We start from the raw sequence: 15857 nt of genomic DNA on the forward strand, positions 1-15857 counted from the left end.
GCTGACTCTCACCCAGCCAGCTTGAAGTACCACTGGAGCAGACCAAAACTCAGAGCTGTGGAAGGTGTGCCTGCCCATGGAAGAGGTTGGAACTAGATGATCTTAAAGTCCCTTCCAACCTGAAATATTCTGTTATTCTATACTGCCTTTCCTAAAGCCCAGCCTTCCTACTCCAGTATCTGTGAGTCTAGAAAACAAATTAGTGCCTTGTCTTCTACCTACAGTATTACAAGTAAATAATTCAGGCAACAGGAGGTAGCTGAGTAAGCTGTTCTCCCTCAGTCTTTAAGGAGACATCTGTTTCAGCCTTCCCATTCTCATTTTCCTGAACTCACCTCCTCCCTGTCCAGATGCTTGGCAATGCTGATCTGCCCATTTTTGGGCTGAATGGCAAAGTGTCCCAGCAGGTTCCCTTCCACGATGGAATATGTGATCTGATTGTTCATTGACCCATCCAAGTCATCAGCTGACACCTGTTTGGAGGAAAAAAAAAAAAAACCTGCTAGGACCCTTGGGCCAAAAAGGGTGTGCCATGGAGAAGTGGGACCTCTTTGTCATTTAAGAGCATTGGTTTGAGCTTGCCTCAAATGAGGAGGGGGAAGAAAAGGTGATTCAAATTAGTGTCATCAAATAGTTTTTTAAGACAACACAGTTTTCTTAGCTTTCTCGTTGTCCATTTCCTGACTTCACCACCTCTGTGATGGTAACAGTCTGGACAGAAAACTCCATACAGAACTACCTTGGGCTTTGCTATTCTTCTCAGAGAAGCCTCTGCCTTCCCCAGCTCACAAGGGCATTGGCCTTCTTCAGGCATTTTAGCTCTCTTGGGAGATTCTCAAAGCTAATGAGCTCATCCTTAGCTTTCATTCAGAAAGTCTTATAAAGCAAAGTGTTTCCCATGCCTATGGAGTTAAAGAAATTCTGTCAATAATCCTTTTCTAAAGTAATGCTTTAGTCTTATATGCTGAATGTCACAAATCCAGTGAGGCTGCTCTGTCCAAGGAAAGGTAAAGTGAAAAAGAGGAGTGAACAGTGCATTGTACAAATAAAGAACAGATAAAGACAGCTGGCCTGGTTTGTTACCATACCGTGAGGATGATTTCTCCAACAGCAGCATCCTCCCGGATATCAGTGAAGTAAGGATCTTGGACGAACTCTGGGGCATGGTCATTAATGTCAGTGATGTTGATCACCACCATGGTCACATCACTGAGAGAGGCTGAGCCCTTCCTCGTGCCCTCGATGGACAGGTAATACTCGTGACTCGCCTCAAAGTCCAGGCTCCCGTTGATGTATAAGGCACCTGCATTGGCAGATGAGGAGGAAAGGACAGAAAACACCTGGAATGAATGGGATGTGAGATTTCTTGGAACACTGCAGATATGCAAAGGCAACTGCCAAACTGCCAACTGAAATGGTGCAGTTGACCTAACTTTGACCACCTTGATGTAGAGAAATGAGCAAAAGCCTTGTGAGCAGAGAGGATGGAGATGTTACAGCCAAGGGCAGAAGTCCATGGCTGACACAACCAAGGGCTTGTTTCAGGGAGCTAACATTGGCCTTCTGATAACAGCTCTTATCACATCTCTGTGCAAACAGAGCAGGGCTTTATTTGGCTGGTAATCCTGGCTCAACACCTGCCCATGGTTAGGGTGCTATTATCTATGCTCATTGAGTGCTACCTAATAAAGCTGCCTGTTACCCTGGGCTGCAGGTTCCTCGTGGGACCCAGGTGGAAATACTTTTGTAATGAACCCACATTCTCTTACATTTCCAAGTGGGAAAATGTCCTCATCCTGTTCTCCACATACCCCTCATTCACACGGACCTGTTTCAGGTCACAGATATGTAACAGGAATATTTCCATTACTTTCAGTAAGATTTGGATCACTCCTTAAGTGGCATGGATGGCAAAATTTATAGTAGAAATGAAGATGATATTCTGTAACCTGGTGCTGGCTAAAGACAGAGGGGAACAAAAGTGGAAGCCAAATGGAGAAGAACCAGAGGAGATGCATACAAAGACAGCCTTTGATGTTGGAACAACCTGGACCTGCTTGGGCAGAAGATCATTTTACCTGTGTTTGAGTTGAGCTGAAACTTTCCATGGTCATTGCCGTTCACAATTTCATACTTGATCTCTGTATTTTCCGCATTGTCCCTTGTCAGGGCTGACAAATTGAGGACCTCAGTACCCACAGCCACGTCTTCTTTTACCATGGCCACGTATTCAGGGGCCAGGAAAACAGGCAGGTATTCATTGAGATCCACAACAGAGACAGTGACAGTGCCAAGGGAAGAGAGGGGCTCTGGGGTGCCCCTGTCGGTGGCACAGACTGTCAGCTCAAACGCTGAGTGCTGTGAATCCTTCAGAGGCTTTTCCAGGCGGATCACCCCTGTGGTTTCCTCTATTGAAAAGTGTCCATTGGCAGAGTCAGACAGAGAATAGACCACCTCAGCGTTGAGACCTGGAAGGGTAAGGGACAGGCTGCAATAATTCACAGGTAAGGATGCTTCTGGGTTTATTTATTTATAAACCATTAGGACTATGTGTGCTTAATGAACTTCAGTTCCCAGGGAAAATGAAAGCTGTATGAACATCATGTGAACACCAAGTGTGCCCCTGCCCATCTGCAGGTTCATTCCTCTAACCACCCTCACCATTATCCACCAATGTCACCTGCCTGCATTTACTGGTGCTTTCAAATTTTAATTATCTTGTTTTCAAATGTAATTTCCCTTCATTTCTGCTTCCAAAGAAGAAAGATATGATCTTACTTCTCAGTCACCATAAGTTCAGTCTCTGCTGGAGAGGTTTATTGGAAGTTCATTTCTTAGGAGCCTTACCTGTATCTATGAAAACCTTTCTGTCTTCAGAAGGACCTCTCCATCCACAGTATCTACCCCCACCCATCTCTAAACCACATTTTTTTTCCTTATTACACTCACTCTTAGTCCCCACCTTTGACAAAGTTTCTGTCCAGTTTGGATCCCTTTGTCACAGTTTGTGCTGTGCATCACAGCTACAATTACTGAGCATGTTCTCAAGGAAGGTCTGCATGTTTCTACACATACTGCACTTCCAACAGAGCCACAAAAATGCTGATGCCAGCCCACTAGTCAAGAACATGTCAGCGATGAGATCCAGGCACATCTTCGCCAAGATTCAATTATCTAAGCCCATTGCTTAGATGTTCTTAGATGCACTTCCCCATGTTTCAAAGGCTTCTATTCAGAATGAAAGATGAACTCCACTAACACATAAATCCTGCTCTGACTCACCTTCATCAAGGTCCCTGGCAGCAACCACGGCGATGGGTGTCTTTGTTGTGGTGTTATCAAAGACGGCCACGGCGCAGTGGCTGGGGAAGAACCTTGGTGCATTGTCATTGGTGTCCTCAATGATCAGTGTCACATCAGCCTGGCAGGAACGTCCCCCTCCATCAGTGGCTTTGGCTACCAGGTGGTACGTGGGCTTCTGCTCACGGTCAAGGGGTGCAGATGTGGTCAGCTCCCCTGTGGGAAAGAGCAGGGGATGGTCATGTCTCCTGCACTCACAGCCACAGCCTGCAAGACCTCAGGGAGGTTCAGCTGCCTTCCTGGATGAACCGTGGGAGACAATAATGCAGCTAATAGTGGTGATGTGTCCACGCCACATTGCTCAGGGCTATCCTCGGATCACTGCCAGCCAGGGCCCTGGCAAGGCTTTGCATGGGGAGTCCTGCAAGTTCAGCTGAACTTCATCCAAGGGATGCCATCATGGAATAAAACTGTTCATAAATAAACTGTATTTCTAAACCCTGCTGCATTGAGCTTTCTGCAATGTAACAAACTCCTAGTGATCTCTACGGTGATCACCAAATCTGCTTGGGTAAATATACTGCCCAAGACAAGACCTGATAGGAGGTGATGTGGAATTTAGAGCTTGTACCTTTGGCTCAAGCCAAACACTGCTCTCTCCTCAAGAGCTGGCTGTTAGCAACAATGTCTGCCCTTCATTTCAACAACATTTGTAAAGAGAGTGAGCAGGACCATGTGGAGCTCACTCTCCTCCATGCTGTGGCCATTCCTTTACAGCTTGGGAGAGCTGGAATGAACACTCCTTGTGTTTGCCCAAAAAGAGGTAAAGTGTTGAGCCATGCTGGGTGCTTGCACTTCTCAGGGGTGGGTGAGGAAGAACATAAAAGCAAGTTGCCCTGCTCTCACCTGTGTGTGGGCCCAGCCGGAACTCCTCTGCGCCAGGGCCGTGCAGGCTGTAGGTTATCTGGGCATTGCTGCCCACATCAGGGTCAGTTGCTGATATTTTCAAGATGAAAAGACCCGGCCCAGCATCTTCAGAGACTCTCCCAGTGTAGAACATCTGGCCAGGAGAGAAGAAATCATTAGCATGTGAGCCATCTCCAAAACACCTCCATCCCAGATAGAGGGGGAACAGACCAGCAGAAGCATCACAGAGGAAGGATAAACCCTCTGGTTTATAGGGGAACACAATGTGCCTCCAATTCTTGGCTGCTGGGGCATGGACTGGGACCAGTGAGCTCATTTCACACAAGCCTTTGAATCTAACTTGGGAAGTAACCACCTCTGTTCGTTCTCACCATGGGTGACGTCCACACCAGCGATCAGCTCTCTACAGCAACAAACCTCCTGATGGGAATCTCCCAGCTTAGCAGGATATAAAACTTGGTAATTTACATGTCCCTTCCCAGGAGGCTTCCTGGCATTGTTTATCTCCAAAAATTATTCTTCATAATGCTTAGGCTCTTGCTGCTGGCAAACATGCTTGGAGGCTAGATTTAATATTCTTGCTTGACATGCAACTTAATTAAAATTGTTAAGCAGAGTCAAAGCAAAAGGATCGTGTGAGAAGAATTATGACAAGCCAAACCCTTTAACATGCTCTGCCTGTTCTTTCTTCTTTTCTATTGTGTTTTTTCCCTCCCAGGATCTCCCTTTAAGTCCCTGATGTCCCAGAAAAGACATCTTACCTGGCCACACTCAGGGCTGTTGTCATTGATATCCAGGACAAAAATTTCCACTTCAGTGGTAGCCTGGAATTTCCCATCAGAGGCCATAACCTTGAGGAGATATTTCTCTGTATCTTCTCTGTCCAGAGGTTTCTTGGAAGAAATTGTCCATTCGCCATCAATTTGGTCAACTGTGAACTGACCCAGTACATCTCCTTCTAGAAGGGGGCAGGAAGCAAGTAAAAAAATGCATTTACTAAGTGCTGAAAATGAGAAGTGATAAAGAAAGGGAATACATGTGTGTCCACTGATGATTCCTTAGGAGACCTGAAGGACTTTGATGCTCTTAGAGGTCTTTTCCAACCTAAATGACTCCATTACTCTCTGATTGCACTAGTGATGCAAAGAGGGCACTGGTGGTGCATCCAGCAGGTGAGGAGCTTTTGGTCAACCTCACTGTGTGGCTGGGAAATACCCTGCATGTTTTAGTTATTCCCTGTCTACATTACAGCGGAAAAAGTAAACAACTGATTGCAGAAAAGTCTCTGTAATGTTCTGCCGATGTGCATATTCATTGCCTCAAAACCACATTGTCTCACCTTCCCAAAGCCTGTCAGTCTTTCTTGGTACATGTTCCTAAAGGGATCTCAGAGTTGCAAATACCCTGCAGACATTGTTTGGATCTTATTTTTATGGTACCATGTACAGTTGTACTTCCTCTCAACCTACAGATGTATTTAATATTTAGCTTTGTTTTCTGGGGCTACTTTTTGTTTCTCTAAGAGGCAAGTGATGAGAGACAGGTAAATCCAGACTAGGCAGGCTCTCTGGTCCACCAGATTCACACTGCTCCTACTGTTGTTGCACAGATTGGATTTTAAATGGGCTGGATGCTGCCACTAGAGAATCTTTCTCTCCTGGCAAGGAGCTGGTGTCCTCTGCTGACCCAGGAGGAAGCACGGTAGGCAATGGGAGTCAGTGAAGAGAGCTGGCTGCAGAATCTGTTTGTGTTGGACTCTGAAGGGTCTTGCACAGTTGGATAAATTAAATTCATTCCCTTCCTGCTTTCATTTGTGCTGCAGAGATGAGGTTGTGGAGCTGGAGGCACAATGACACCTCTACTAGCTCTTCTGATGCTGGAAAACACCAGACCATGCCATGATTTAATTTCTGTATGTCTGAAATCAGTGTGGACAGGGGGAAGTTAGGCTCTGTGTTCACCCAATCCTCTCTTTTGCTGCATTTGTGTATTTATTTGTAGAGTTTGACCTGTGCTTGTAAATGCAGAGCACAAAGAGCACAAGGTGTTCATCCCTAATCTAAGTGTGCATCCTCTCAGGTTTAAAATAGTTGGGAGTTACTGCTACCTTTAAGATGGCAGAAACGTGAATGCATAAATGGATTAAATCTTTCCTCCCAAAGGCTTGCAAATACCTAGGCATGCCATAAACCAAATGAAAGTACCAGCATTCCTACCCTGTTTTGGATGGTTACAATAATAGATAACAGGCTGCAGCATGATCTGGCCTAATGTTTTGACCCTGAAGGGTCTTTCTTTGAGTCTGAACAAACATTTTAATTTGAAGTATCTGCTCCAGGTCTCAGAAAGACCCTTTAGGGTCAAAAAATACCATAAAATCAAGCTTCTACTTGTGCAGATGCACAACAAAAATTCCAGTGTAACTATTTTGTTATTTTACAGCAGTGGTTAATTTTAGTTGGCACATGTGATGTTTCACGGATGCAAGAGTAATTTTTAGTATTGTTAGCAAAAATCTTTACTAAGATTGACATGACAGTCTTAAATATCCCCCTGTGCAGAGTGACTAACTGCAGCCTTCTTATTAAGCCAGAATCCAAGTGGTTTTGTAGGAACACATTTAACACCAAAGAGTTATAAGGAGTTATTTAAATACAGACCAGCTACAGGTATATGTGTAATGTGTAAACTGACTGCACTTTTGGCAGGAGAAAAAGCTGGGTCAAAGAACTTAAATACAGATTGCAGTGTCTGCATTGAGAAAAATTAACCTTCCTGCTGTACCACATCTTCTGTCCTTCCAATAGATATTACAGTTGCTCTGTCTTAATTATTCCTCTGTTAAGAAAGTGTAAATAAGTATTTTTACAGCACTGTGTAATTACTTACATGTATCTTATTTATTTATTCCCAAAGGAATAGGATGATTCAGTGGTGAGATAGTTATTTTAATGATCATTCCACCCACTGAAGTTAGTTACTAAAGACTTGCATTCCCCAGATCCATTTAACTGAAGAGTCCAGCTCAGGACAGAGCTCAGCCTTCATCTCCTGCTTCTGATAGGACTGTCAGCATAACACTATTTCTATACTAATAATCTGCAAGACAAGGTATCAAATCCTCACTTTGAGATGATATTCTCTTCCTGCCCACTGGAGATTTAAAGTCAGGAAAAACTCACCGGTGATGTAGCACGTGACCCGCCGGTTCTGCTCGGAGATGTCAGCGTCGATGGTGCTCAGGGTGACAACAACCTGCCCTGGCTCTGCGTTCTCAATGACTGAGCCCTTGTAGAAATCTGAGGTGAACTGGGGAGCATTGTCATTTTCATCAGAGACAGTGACCTCCACCAGGGTTTGGGAAGAGAGCTGGACTTTCCTGCCATGGTCAGTGGCCACCACATAAAAGCGGTAGATCTCCTGGTCCTCACAGTCCAGCTCTTTCAGAGTGGTGATCCACCCACTCTCACCATCGATGGTGAAGAGCCCATGGAGGTTGCCAGATTCTGCTTCCAGACTGTAGGTCACCTGCCCGTCACTTCCCATGTCCTGGTCGTTAGCTGTCACTTGAATGACTGTGGTTCCTGAAGGCATGTTCTCCATGACAAAAGCTCTGTAGGGATCTGCCTCAAAAACAGGCCTGTTGTCATTGACATCCTGCACTTGGATATTCACAGAGACCAGAGAGACCAGCTCAGTCTCCTGATGTGAGCAGTGAGCCATGACATCAACCTGGTACCACTTGGTGGTCTCATGGTCCATGGGCTTCTTGATTTTCAAAGCCCCTGTTTGTTCATCCAGTGTGAACACCTCATCCTTGTTACTTTCTGTAGTGGTTCCCTTGACCAGGCTGTATATTATGGGGTCTTCTGCAAAAGCTTTGACTGACCCTATTTCTGACCCCTCTGGAAGATCCTCAGATGCAGAGAACGTATAAAGGGGCTCAGAAAACCTCGGCAATGTCACCTCCCTGGGGACAATTTGGAGATTCACTGGAACAAGAGAGTTCCAGTGAGGAGGTCTGCCATCTTCAGCCTTCACCTTGAAGTTAAAGGCTCTGTTTTCTAAACCAATAAGGCTCTCTTTGACCTTAACAACCCCAGTGGCAGCATTGATCTCCACAAGGTCTTCTGCCACGTCTTCCACAGAGTCAACAGAGTAAATGACATCTGCATTTGCACCTTCATCGGCATCATAAGCCAGTACTTGGATGACAGGGGAGCCTTTGCTGACATTGGACTGGATGGACAATGTGTATTCAGAGGCTTTGAACAGAGGTGGGTTGTCATTCTCATCTGTAAGGATTATTTTGACAGTGCAGAAAGCCACCTTCCCACCCCCATCCTTGGCCATGACTTTAATGGCAATGACTCTCTCTGTGGAATTTTCCCTGTCCAGTTTTTGCAGTGTGGCAATACAGCCTTTATTGTCTATGGAGAACTTCTCATGGGCGAGTTTATTTATGATGGTGTAGTCTATGGTGCCATATGGGCCACCATCTGGGTCAATAGCCAGCAGCTCAATCACTTTGGTTCCTATCTCAGCATTTTCTGCCAGCTCTGCCTCGTACACATTCTGCTGAAAAGAGGGGCTGTATTTGTTGGCATTCGTGGTGTTGATATACACAGGCACAGTGCTCTTGAAAACTCCATCTGAAGCAGAAACTCTGAGATTGTAAGATGGCTCCAAGTCCTTTTTGCAGCGGTTGAACATGGATATAATCCCAGAAGTGCTGTTGATGGCAAAGTGCCTGTTGTCATTACCCGAGAGGATCACGTATTCCAGCCGGGTGGTGTCTCCGCTGTCGGGGTCCAGCGCCTGGACTTTGATCACGATGTGCCCACATGTAGCCATTTCACTGACCTTGGCTTCATACTGAAGCTGGCTGAACTCAGGGGGATTGTCATTGATGTCTGTCACATCTACGATTACCAGGGCATCGCTACTGAGTGGAGGCACCCCATGATCTGCAGCTCTGACTTTAATGCGGAACTGTTGATTTGTTTCATAATCGAGAGCTTGAGCTGTTGTTATTTGCCCTGAGCTGGCATCAATGTTAAAGAACTTGGCAGCATCTGAACCATCATCCATGATCTGATAGGAGACCACTTTGTTTCTGCCTGAATCCTTATCAGAGGCAAAGAGTTGGACAACAGGGGTCTGTGGAGGCAAACTCTCCGAGACAGATGCTGTATAAATGATCTGAGAAAATACAGGAGGGTTGTCATTAATGTCCTCGACCTCCACCTCGACTCTGGCTTCTGAGAAGGAACCAAGTGCTGTGTCTGTGGCTCTAACAGTGAATGTGTGTTTTGTCTCTAGCTCATAGTCCAGCTGCCCTGTGACAGTAAGGACACCAGTTTTGAAGTCGGTGTTGAAGAGTTTCAGGGAATCTTCTTCTACAATGTTGTAGATGAGGCGCAAGCCTTCAGGGCTGCGGGCCTGGATGTGGAGGATAGAGGTGTATGGTGGGATGTTTTCTGGCACCTTCACTTGGTAGTACAAACTCTGGAACAGAGGGTTGGATCTGTTCCTCACACTGATGACAACCTCCTCCTCAGCACGCAGGGGAGGCTCTCCTCGGTCCTTAGCAATGACCCGGAGGTTGTATTTATTCAAAGCTTGAAAATCAAGAGGCCTCTTAAGGGAGATGTCTCCAAGGTAAGGGTCAATCCAAAAGTATTTGTAGTCCTCTGCAAAGGAGTAGGTAACAGCTCCATTATCCCCTATGTCTTTGTCTGTTGCTGACACCTGGAAAAGGACATCCCCTGGCTCTGTGCCGTCCTGCACCGAGGTGTAGTATGGCACATTCTCAAACTGCGGGGGGTTGTCATTGACATCCTCTACATAAACCCTGACTGTGGCTTGGGACACTCTTGGTGGCTTCCTGTTGTCCTTCACTTCCACAGCTACCTCGTGCATGTCTTGCATTTCGCGGTCAAATTTCACACCCTTGGTCTGAAGAACTCCAGAGGCTTGGATCATTTTGAACCTTTCCTTTTCATTCAAAAGTGAGTAGGAAAGGGGTTCATTTAGCTGGTATCCTTTGACCCCAAGAATGGTTAGAGTCTTCTCATCTGTAGAGTTCTCCATCACAGTTGCTGTATATACATCTTGATCAAATTTCAAGCTGGTCCCTTGTGCCTGAGTTAAATTTAGCTTTACCAGAGCAGTACTCTTATACAAGCCATCACCAGCCCTGACTGTGAGCTCTCGGTGGCTTCTCAGGCCAGTAGTGTTGAGGATGGAGATGAGACCTGTGAGTGGATGGATATGGAAAGCATTATCAAGGTTCCCTTCCACGATGCTGTAGGTCACCTCTGAATCTGCATCTTTTGCCTGCACTGACAAGAGCTCCATCCCTGGGTGGGCAGGCAGCAAGACAGAAATGTCATAAATGTCTTTGAGAAAGACCGGAGGTGAATCATTGATGTCTTTAACGTGGATTGTGACCTTGGCAGGCTTGGATGCAAACAAGCTGGGACTTCCACTGTCGTGCACATGTACACTGAAGTGGAAAACTGGGGTGAGCTCATAGTCTATCTCAGCACGACTGGTCAGCGTCCCTGTGCTGGGATCCACTGTGAAATATTTCAGTGCCTCTGGCTCCAAAATCTCATAGACCAGCAGAGCATTGGAGTCTTGATCAGCATCTGTTGCACAGGTCACAAGGGGAGCATTGCTTTCATCCAGAACCATGCTTTGGGATGGGGCATTCTCCATGATCCAGCCAATGAAGGAAGGTTTAATGAAGACAGGCACATTGTCATTCTCATCTATGACATAGATAAGCACCACTGCATCCATAAATGCTCCAGCCATGTTGGTGCCACGGACTTTCAGTTGGTAAAAAGACACCTGCTCAAAATCTAAACTCTTCTGAGTGGAAATAAGGCCTGACTGATAGTTCATGGAGAACACTCCATCTCCATTTCCATCTTTTATTTCATAGCTGACTGGTGACAAGCTTGTGGCTGAAACCTGGATCAGAGGAGAGCCAATAGCAGTGGATTCACTGATCTCTGTGATGTATTCGGCCTCTGGAAATTTTGGAGGAGTTCGATCTGAGGGTCTAATGTGGACATGTACTGTAGCAGAATCTTTAAGCTGAGGAAACCCCTGATCTTCTGCCTTTACAATAAGAGTAAATCGCTCCTTTCTGGATGGGTCCAGTTTCTGGGCAACTGTAATAATTCCAGAATATGGGTCGATGCTAAAGAAGCCTTCCCCATTACCTGCAAGAAGAGAAATCACAGAGTGAAGAATGCAGACACCTTATAGGTCTTGGTTTTCTGAACCTCTTTTCCATAGATTCTCCTGATTTCACACCTAATTAACATCTATTTTTTTACTGGGAGAAATTAATTCATTTCTAAATAATTTTAATTATAAAAACAATGCACCCATTGAGATCTGTGAACGAACATTTGAATCAATTAAAATGTAAATTGGAGATAAACACCCTTCTAATTTAAGCATATTTAGTGGTGGCAGAGCATGTGCTTGAAGCTTTTGCCTCGTGTGCAGAACATGGTAGCACAGACAGTACTAGTTCCTTCAAGCCCTGTCATGCTTGTAATTACCAATACTTCAGGAGCAATTAAACTCCTCAGTCCTTGATGTAAATTGCAGTGAGAAAGACGAAGCAAAGGATGGCTTGTCTCCTGTGAAGAATTTAAAGGCTAAATAGGCCATGTGGCACAGACATAAATACTTAAGTTTTAACTTTTATAGGAATGATAAAATATTTGCCCACTGAGCATGAATGACTCAAAACCACCAGCAGCCAATGCTGAGAGGGTTCTCACCATTCCTTGAGGATGTATTTCTTGGTAGCAATAGTGGAATGATGATGACTATAGTGGGAATTTGAGTACTTTTGTCTAACAACTGAATTGTTCCCATGGACAAGAGGAGCAGATTTTATGTTGTTCTAACTTGTCCAGTCCCATTTTCTCTTAGACCAGTGACTCAACATTAAGCCGTCTTCTTAAGAAAGGATGTTAATATTCCATAACATGGAAATTACCGACTCACTCTAGATTTTTTTCTGGGTAGGAAAAAAATCACATTTTAGAACTGTGCAGCCATTTGCTCTTCTTTGCAACAGATAGAGAAAACTGGTCAAGTGGCCACCAGTTAGAGCATGGAAATGCAGGCATGATCATAACCTAAACTGTCTTGTTGCATGGCTCTCACCTGCCTGAAGGGAGTAGTGGATTTCAGCGTTAGCTCCCTGGTCCTGATCAAGGGCTCTGACTTGCACAACCTCTGTGCCCACCACTGCTGAGTCCAGCACTTCTGCTTCGTAATGGATGCTGCTGAACTGGGGAGGGTGAAGGTTGCAGTTGTCCACGTCGATGATGACTCGGACAAAGTTCCTCTTGATGGGGACCTCCTGGTCTCGTACCTGAATAGCAGAGAGAGAGAAAGAACAATCACACTTGGGGACAAGCCAGCCTTACCTTCTTCCGAGCAACTCATCAGCACTCTTACAGAGGGGGATGTTTTGCAGTGGTACCAACCCCTGGGCTGGAAATGAGGATGGAAATTTCAGCACCAAAGCTCAGTCTCGAATTTGAAACCAAACATTAGCTATTATTCAGTGTTTTCTTTGATGATAATCCAGTGGCCCTCCAAAGAAGGTGGTCAGAGGAATATAGGGTGTTAACTACATTTAACCATACAGTAAAGGTTTACACCCTGCTTTCCTCTTCCCTATTGTTGTAGACAAATCCTCCCTCAAAGACTAAAACCACTTTTAATTTCTCCAGTGACCCATATATCCCAGCCAAGCTGGTGGACTCAGCAGGATTTTTTAGGACTCACCATCACTGTGAGGGTGTGCTGAGGCATGGGCTGGGAACTGAAACCTTCTGCTGTTGTGAGGGCTCCACTGCTTGGATCCAACTGGAAAAGTCTTGTGCTTTTGGGGTCCACACTGCCATGGATGGTGTAGATGAGCCCCTTTCCTTTGTCCTTGTCTGTTGCACTGACTCGAAGGATTTCTCTCCCCGAGGGGGTGTCTTCAGGAATCCTCACCTCATAATGGCTCTCAAGAAATTGGGGACGGTGCTGGTTGATGTCAATCACATGGATAAATGCCTGTGGGGTAGACAGCACAGTGAGGGCAGCAACTGGACATGCAGCTATGTAAAATCTCAGCTACCAACCCTTCCTGGGTGCTGACACACTCTTGAGTCCCAGAACTACCACAGTTTTCCAACTCTCAGGGCTTTGCATCCATGATGACTGGGAGCTCTTTTGCCCTTCTCCCCAAAGAACTCCTGCTGTGCCTTCCCTTTGAGTTTTTCAGTTTGCTTCCTCTCCTTTTTCAAAATCCCTCCAATCTGGCAAGGCATTCAGAGTGAACATGCCTGCACTTGGCACACAGGGAAACAGTCACAGTCTGCCATGGAAAGCAGCAGTGGCTCAGCCGTGGTGCCAGATTTGCTGGCTGGAGCCTCCACAGCAACCCCCATTATTTACCCACCAGAAGGCTGACAGAAGGGGGATGTTTGGTAAAAGAAGGAAGGGGCTGGCCTATCTCAAGAGCAGCAAATGTGTGGAGAAGAAAAATTTCTGTTCTAAACTTTTTAGCCAAGTCTTTCCTTCTGCATTTAACAGCACCCCCCTGGGAATCTTGAATCCTGCCTGTGAAGTCACTACCTTCTTCTGTGTGGTCTCCTACCCTGACTGTCCTGACTCTCCTACTGACGTGCTTCCTGCCTCTTAGGAAGTCCCAACCAAGTGTAATAATTTGCTTCCTTTAGCAAACCTGAGCATGCCATAGGGGTTTTGCACGAGCAGGTTTCTTGACATCTGCTAGTGGCCTTGAGTGCCAAAATAAACGTAGGGATGAGATGCAAGGTGGCAGGGAATGCACACCAGGCAAGGTGGGGCTTTGTTTGTTTATTTGCAACAATACTTGAAGATAGTTGAGACAAGTGGCCATCCATTAGCATTTCAGCATCACGTTTCAGAGGAACGGTGGAGTTCCTCAATCATCACCCCCGCAGTGAATTTCCCACGATAAGTCACTGACGGGTGACTCACGTTCTAGGTCTTCCTGTGCAGTGAGGGCTGGATTTCTGGCTGCTCCTTATGTGTGGAGAGAATGACTAGTGAAAGATCAAGCCCTGAACACCCCTCCTTAGGGTAGGTAAAGATGGGCAATCTCATCATTTTAGCTGGGGCTCAGGGACATGCCTGAGAGCAAAGTGCCTCCTTTTACCAGCACTTACTTTATATGGGGCAACTCAGTGCACACAACACCTCTGCAGTTGCCCCACTCACTCCCTGGGTCTGACCTCACCTCTTGCAGATGCATTTGTGCTGGCTGTGCCTGGGCTAGCATGTCCCAGGAACACCCCTTGATATGGGATCATGGACCCAAGCATGACCTAACTGTGTACGTATTTCCCTAATGTTGACATGTTGTTCCAGATGTGTTGTAATTCAGCCTGAACAGCTGAGAGCAAGCTGAGGTCTGAGTGTGTGTAAACTGTTCCCCAGCTTGGCTGGTGGTGTGTCCTTGTGCACTGGCTGGGATCAACAGGAAAGACCCAGGCTTTCCTGGACCAGTTGTGTTTCCAACAACACAAAAACAATCTTAGCTTGGTATTAGGAAAGACTTGGGCAACTGTGAAGTGTAAGATCACAGTGTAAGGAGATTCCTGTGTCTGGCACCTGATCCAGAGCTCAGCAGACTCAGAAGAAAAGTTCCCTTTGGCATATGCTCCCTCTAGATGGGGTCTCCTTTAAAGAAAAAGACTTTACCTGAGTTTTGATTGTACTGGACCCATCAGTGACTTCTACTGTCAGGTTATAGCTTGACTTCTTCCTTGCATCCAGGGGTCTTGCAATGACCATGCTGCCTGTACTCTTTTCAATGTCAAAATCCATGTCATCATCACCACCTGGGACAGGGGAGAGATGGAAAACGGAAACAGGAGAGCAGTTAGTCAGCTAGACTGGGGATAGTGCCATAGGTAAGGTTTCTCCCAAACTGGAAACTCAAGACAACATGTGATAGATGCACACAGGAGATGGGGACGACAAGGAGAAGCTGGACAAAGAGATAGTCACAGATGGTGACAAAGGAGAGTGAAATGGAAGGTGAGGGGAATCAGAGAAAATGAGAAGGAGAGAAGGGGAAAGGATGCACTTATGCATGTGATGTCCTGGCTAGATTGGCAACAGGCACATTTGAGCATTGATTTATTTGCACATGGTTTCCAGCCATGCAGCATCCCTGGCTTAGCATGGATCAGGGACCTGCTGGGCTGAACAGGACTCTTGCTGGCTTGATTCAAGGTCACACTGTGGGCATATCAGCAATGGTCCTCATCACCACGGCTGGGAGCCTGTGAGCCACCTGAATTCCCAACCCTCCAACAGTTGGGGAGGCAGACGGTGCTTCCAGGGTGAGCAGAGCCTGTTGCCTCCAACCCAGATGGCTGAGAGGTGCCAGGAACAGCAGGCCTGAGCAGCTCAGCAGCAGAAGGCTGTCCCTCACCCTACTGCTGCTCAGCCCTGGCATGGCAGCTCCTCTCTCATGCCTCACTTTCTGGGGCCTGTTGGACCCCTCTTGCACATTAAACCCTGAAATGCTGCTCTGAGATATGGAG

General features: G+C 46.1%; 1 protein-coding gene across 1 annotated transcript in view; it reads right to left on the reverse strand.

The window, feature by feature from the left end:
* FAT2 (FAT atypical cadherin 2) overlaps positions 1 to 15857 on the reverse strand; it is a 55196-nt gene that overhangs the window by 14469 nt on the left and 24870 nt on the right. Inside the window, exons 7-16 of the mRNA XM_085073761.1 lie at positions 15007 to 15146; positions 13057 to 13332; positions 12427 to 12637; positions 7410 to 11462; positions 4989 to 5185; positions 4207 to 4360; positions 3283 to 3516; positions 2079 to 2468; positions 1089 to 1303; positions 336 to 473 (exon numbers count right to left, since the gene is read on the reverse strand). Coding sequence (XP_084929887.1) covers positions 336 to 473; positions 1089 to 1303; positions 2079 to 2468; positions 3283 to 3516; positions 4207 to 4360; positions 4989 to 5185; positions 7410 to 11462; positions 12427 to 12637; positions 13057 to 13332; positions 15007 to 15146 — 6008 coding nt within the window. The remainder of the gene's footprint in view (positions 1 to 335; positions 474 to 1088; positions 1304 to 2078; positions 2469 to 3282; positions 3517 to 4206; positions 4361 to 4988; positions 5186 to 7409; positions 11463 to 12426; positions 12638 to 13056; positions 13333 to 15006; positions 15147 to 15857) is intronic.

The sequence above is a fragment of the Lichenostomus cassidix genome, chromosome 13 (genome assembly GCF_008360975.1).
Source record: "Lichenostomus cassidix isolate B80296 chromosome 13, HeHo_3.0, whole genome shotgun sequence".
Taxonomy (NCBI): Eukaryota; Metazoa; Chordata; class Aves; order Passeriformes; family Meliphagidae; genus Lichenostomus; species Lichenostomus cassidix.